Here is a 6000-nt window from a genome sequence, read left to right as displayed (position 1 = left end):
TCTGAGTTATACGCTATCGTCTGTTTAATACGGATGTACATGTAGTCTTTTTCAAGTTAAGCTATGGAGGAACTATTACCAGTCTCGAGAGATCGCAGGGTATCACGAGTTAAGACGGGAATTATCAATTACTTTCATGATCAAGGTTTCCGTTTACCGTGGCGGTGCCATTATTGTCTTTCATGTGAATTCCCGCTCTTTTTGTGTTTCTCGATCTGGCTTTAGAAAAGAATTCAATTGTTGGACACGAGATTTGTCTTTTATTTCGTTTGATTTTATTTTAAGCAGACCTTTTCAGTGTGGGACACAGGTGTGTCGTAACATTGGGAATTTAGATTATTTTCTTGTAAAGAATGTTACAGAATGTCTGCAGAAACTGATCTCGTGTTTTCAAGTGATGCCTATTACGTCGGTGACCGCTTGATTGTCTGAACGTTTTTTTCATCCCGGAGCTTGCAGCCCAAACAGACTACAGGGCTGGCCGTTTTTACACCGAACGCTCCGATTGGTCGATCGGCCGTTTTTTTTAAATTTTGTTAGTGCGCTAAATAACACGCAGCAACTTCACAAATACAGTATTTCGTTCGTACCCCGCCCTGCAAACAGGACGCTGGGAACAGCTGATCTCTTTGAGCTCTCATTGGATAGATTTTGCGTGTGACGTAGATTGCATCGCACAAACTCGCTACAGCTTATAATCATACGTAGCGCGCGCTAAAGCTGCATGTGAGACATGAGGGTCATGATAAGTTGCCCAGAATGCCGTCCGCACTTAAGGCTTCACAAGATTTCGTGAAGCTCATCAGCCATTCCCAGCGCCCTGTTTGCATGGCAGAGGGTACCAGCGAAATACAGCACCGGCCTGCATTTGCTACGCGTTGAAACTACAAAGAAGGAAATCGTCAGATCTCTGCATGGCCAATCATATTCCAACTAATGTAAATGTTGTTTTCCAAATTGGAAAAGTAGCCATTTTGAAAAAGGATCCCTCGAAAACATGGCTAAATAGCACCGCTTTCGGACCCAATGGCATCAAAAATTCATAGAATTGGAAGCCCCCGAATCCAGGCCATGCGTTTTCCATTCTCCAATTTCATGGCTCTCAGAAACTTTCTCATATTATACATAGAGATTTCTGAGCGCCATAGAACAATTTGAGTGTATAACTTTTATTCATGAGCTCGTTGGACGGATTTTTGGCATCATGACTTGCTGGTTTGCAACCTCCCAGGCCCAGTGGTCTCCTCCAACTATTCCTTTAGTACCGTCGAAGGGGTATGCACGGAGCCTATTAAAAGCGGAATTGAAAATGGTAGAGATCATCATATAGTTTTTCGTTTTTTGTTTTATTTGAAAGCTCGTCCCCGAAAAAGGTTTTCGAAAGACCCGTAGAATAGAGCGCCCTCACTAGCGACAAGTCCTCGTTCCTCTGTGATACGCATGAGCAGACACTTGGTATTTTCATCATTGTCACTGAATTTAAATAACGAAACCTGTCGCCACTGAGGGCGCTCTTTGCAAGGTCGGGGCAGAGCCGTTTTATAGAGAGAGTTGCGACAACTTCAGACTGTTGAACCATAATGGCCGTTCATAATTTTTGCGTGCAGTGCAGCGTGCGACTATTGTGTACGAATTATATATGTGCACTGATGCATAATCTGCCATTTTGGTTCTAAACAGTGCGACCCTTATGTCGCAACTCGCTCTTTTTATATAATGATACGGCTCTGGGTCAGTGGTCCATTCTTGGACAACCTCGTCCCCAAGGCTACGCGCCCACTACTGTACCTGCTCTCTCACCCTGGTGTTGGATCATTTGCATGTTCAACATTTCTGAGCACGTATGCAATTGAGGTATAGTCTGGTGCCAGGTGTCTGGGGTGAAAACAGAATCAATTCGTCGCGCCATGAGTTACGAAAACACGATTGCTTTAATGTTAAATTTAAATGTTAAGTTAATATGTTACAATCTTATCCCGTTATATGCAGTATCACATTTCATATTAATATGGGCAACTTGGAAAGGAAAGGAGTATTTCTGAGAAGGCGTGGACGTTATAATTACAATGATCGTGAAAACACGTAATGCACGTTGGAAATAACAACGCCAACTACACGATATAAATCCATTACTAGCCTATTGAGGCATCGGATCAGGATACAAGAAGAAAGTTTTCTATCCAGGGCGTACTATTGGAAACGAGGTTGGAAATAAAGTAAGCACTGGGGACGAGGTTGATTCTTGGAGTCATGCTCGTGCGTGGTGTAACAGGGTCGAGTCAACCTCGTCCCCAAGCTGATCTCTTGTCGAATACTTTGTCTGCATTGACCGATCAAAGTTATCGCAATGGGTTACTTCAAACATGATTCTGTTACATTGTATTCCAAGAACAAATCCTTGTTTTTTGTGAATGAGATTTTCTTGATCAATCAGTTCTGGAAGTTTGAGTCCGAACTTCATCGAGGTCAAGAGGAATCGTTATCTTTTACAAGCACCAAGAAATGAGGAAGCAAACATGCTCTCAATCACCTTCTTTTTGGTTAGTATAGAGGCTTATCTATGTCAGACTTTAGAACGGATTGAAAATTGCAGGTTGCGTTTTCGGTGTCTTTATGATGTAGTGCCAGGATTTATTGTTTCCGTTCACAATAAATCCAATTAGTACTTTTTTTTCTTGCACATGTACACAGCGATTGGCAACATTATTATGATTTTTTTTTTTTAGCTTAGCGTGAAAACTAGTACACGTACATGCTGTCGATAATAAAGGCATTGAAAAATACGATTCCCCATGGCGGCCATCTTCGATAGAGGACGCTATTTTTTGGTTATTTCAATAATTCACTAAGACGGAATACCCGAACTTCTTACGCGTGGCAATTATCTTTATTTGAGGGCGTTATGTTTACAATTCTTACGTCGCCATCTTTAATAGAGGGCGCTATGCACCTCCCAGATGAACGGCTAGTTTACCTTCTAAAATGGATGCCCTGCATAGTTAAGGTATATAAACCGTGCGTGTTCTTAATAACATTTTGTTCAAATTGTAAATCTGATAACAAAACAACCACCCCAACAAACAAACAAACAAACAAAAACAAAAACGACCTATCCTGATTGAGTTCAAATATTGCAATAAATAAAATCTCTTACAGTTACACACACAATACGATGACAACATATGGTCACCTTAACCCCCAAAGGAAGAGAATTATGACTATATTTTATGCATTGTCATGACAATTTCAATGCCCATACAGATAGTAATGGCTTGTTTATGGCACAAACTCATTGAGTTCAACAACTGACTGTTCATGCCGTTGCCAAAACAAATTATTTTTGTTAGCAGAAAAGCTAACGGACTTTCCGACTGGCGCTGTATGCATGCATGCCGCGTGCGCAACATGTGTGTCTCGCCCCTAAAAGGTTGGACAATGACGCGACACGCATGGACGGTTTCTTGCATTTACAGCGCGGATGATCGTACGAGCATAATGACAACCAGCCAACTAAACGTACACAGGACATGCTGTGTCTGACGTCAAAAGAATTTCCGCGGTCCATATTGTGCAAAATGGCGCACTGTTTTCAGGTCAACCGAGACGAGATAATGAACACCCCTTCCCGTGATGCCGAAACCGGATTAAATATTAACCTCCAGTTTTTGTATTTTATCGGCGGATTTTAGAAATGTTTGATAAGTGATGCCGAGCAGACTGGCACTCGCACGCAAGGTATACGTACGCAATTTTTTAGGGAGGAACCACGGTGCCGTTGTATACGATTGGCAATGCTGGATTTATAGCGAAGACACCTGTGTACATTTTCGACAGTCATGACAGTTCAGAGATGGAGGAGTGATTATTTTCCACATGACGAAAAGGACTGATTTTGATTTTCAAGTTTAATGTTGCAGGCTACGGACATTACAGGTGTTATCGCTGTGTGTAGGCCTGCAATATTGTTGTGCCAACACGGGCCTGGCACTGTTTAATCGGAGGATTTAACCTTGCGTAATCTACATACATATAGTATTTGTTTGCCTTTTGGGCTAAACACCGAGGACTGAATGGTCTTGGATACGGCGTCAATAGACTCCGGGAGAAGTTCCTCAGGAGACCCACCAACGAGTACCATGGCCGTGGATGGGTTACGGAATGGCTACACCAACGCTGCGTTCGATGCCAGCGGGGACGACGGGGACTTACCCGCGGGGAATCACAAGGTTCTCCCCGGGTCGACCCCCGCCGTCGACACGGTCACACCGGGGTCCCCGTACCGGGGATCGCCCAAGCGCAACCACCTCACACTCCACGCTTACACGGACCAGGACATGAACGGTACTGTTCCAACCACCGTGGACCAACCGAAAAACACTTGCGGATACTGCTGTTGGAAACCCCGGTGTCTACAGGGTCTAGCATCGGGGAGGTTCTTCGTCTTGTTCTGCAGTCTCTTGTCCCTCACGGAGGCAGGGTTGACCATTGGGTACATCAGCAGTGTCGTCACCAGCATTGAGCTGAACTTCAACTTCAGCAGCACGCTAACAGGTACAAATTGAATAGGCCCAGCAATCAAATTAGATTTTTGCCCTTGAATAGGCCCAGCAATGTTGGTTCATAATTATGTACATGTTGCTTGCATCACACATGGTCGGTCAGCATTGCACAGTGCTATGAAGAAGTCAGTAAAATCAAATACATTTTGGTGAAACACGGATCGGGAAGAATTCCATACATGGACATCACTAATTGTCACCTGCAGTGACCTATCGGCCATCAGAAAGCAGTACTCATCCTAAAAAGTCAAAAAAGCAGGGAAAATATTGAACCATTAAGAAAACACTTGGAATTTTTCATACCAGTCTCATAGTCATAGGGTTTGTGCGCAGGGAGTCAACTTTCAAGTGATGTCCAGATATGGAACTCTTCTCTCCGACACCAAATTATAAAAAAAACTGCCCATTTGAATGAATGAATTAGTAACCCTCCTGCTGTTTAAACGGTCACAAACGGTCAAAATTTCCTTCCACTTCCCCTGGCATACTTTTAACAAACCAAAGGGTCACTTGACCAATATTGACCCAAGTAACAGCATGGCTCAGAATGCATGTTTCCATAGGAGTTAAATACATGTACAATCAAAATATGATGTCTGCAGGACTCTATGTCAACATGAAATAATGGCCCAATCTTCACACAATTGAATGGCTAGCATCGACATGTATTGTTTGGGACAAACACAAGAGAGCCCCTCAACTAACGATCACATACCTTCAAATATGCATATTTGCAATTTTTGTTCATACAGTCGATGTAAACATGAAGGAAAATACCAAAGTGTCACACTCCGGCTGACAATATTATTACCTCGTATTGTAGATTATTAAAATTGAAACAATAATTCATCGTCTCTAACGCATTCTATTAAAAGGAGCAAACCGAACTCAACCCATCAAACCCCAACAGCATGTTTTGTTGGAATCTGTCAGGATGGGTACGAGTACCCCTAAACTGACAGTCTTTTACATTGGGTTGGCACACCTCCAGAAACAAAGTCAGAAGTATGTGTGTGCAGTTTGCCTTGGAATTTGCCAGGATGGGTATGGTTCCTAGTAAATCATGGTAGGGAGTTAGGTTTTATGTATATCATTTAACATTATCACATTCAGAAGTTTAGACATTTTAAAATATTAATTAATGTACAGGTTGAGTCCAAAAGAAATTGACCGAATTGAAAATAAAACAATACGTAGCTCGCTTCATTTCATAAAAAAACAGGCATAAAGTACATGTTATCGACTAGTCACTGTGAAAGTGTCACGTAATTTGCTAGTCCGAAACTTTGGGACTCTCAATACTGTGTCAAGGGCGGATCCAGAACACAATTTTTTTGGGGGGGGCCAAAAAAAAAATTAGGTCCCCAAAAAAGTGGGTCAAAAAATTACGGCGTGGGGTTCGGGGCCCGCTTAAGGGCCCCGAAAATTGTTTGGATTCTAG

The 6000-nt window shown here is 42.5% G+C and overlaps 1 protein-coding gene across 1 annotated transcript in view; it reads left to right on the top strand.

Annotated features, from left to right (window-relative positions):
* The first annotated feature begins 3462 nt into the window (after positions 1-3462).
* Positions 3463-6000, top strand: part of LOC119724845 (solute carrier organic anion transporter family member 5A1-like) — a 28454-nt gene continuing 25916 nt past the window's right edge. Inside the window, exon 1 of the mRNA XM_038196115.1 lies at positions 3463-4551. Within this exon, the coding sequence (XP_038052043.1) occupies positions 4071-4551 (481 nt within the window). The 5' untranslated portion in view covers positions 3463-4070. The remainder of the gene's footprint in view (positions 4552-6000) is intronic.

The sequence above is a fragment of the Patiria miniata genome, unplaced genomic scaffold (assembly GCF_015706575.1).
Source record: "Patiria miniata isolate m_02_andy unplaced genomic scaffold, ASM1570657v1 HiC_scaffold_18, whole genome shotgun sequence".
NCBI lineage: Eukaryota > Metazoa > Echinodermata > Asteroidea > Valvatida > Asterinidae > Patiria > Patiria miniata.
Note: the sequence above shows the minus strand (reverse complement) of the source record. Positions and strands in the feature narration are given on the sequence as shown.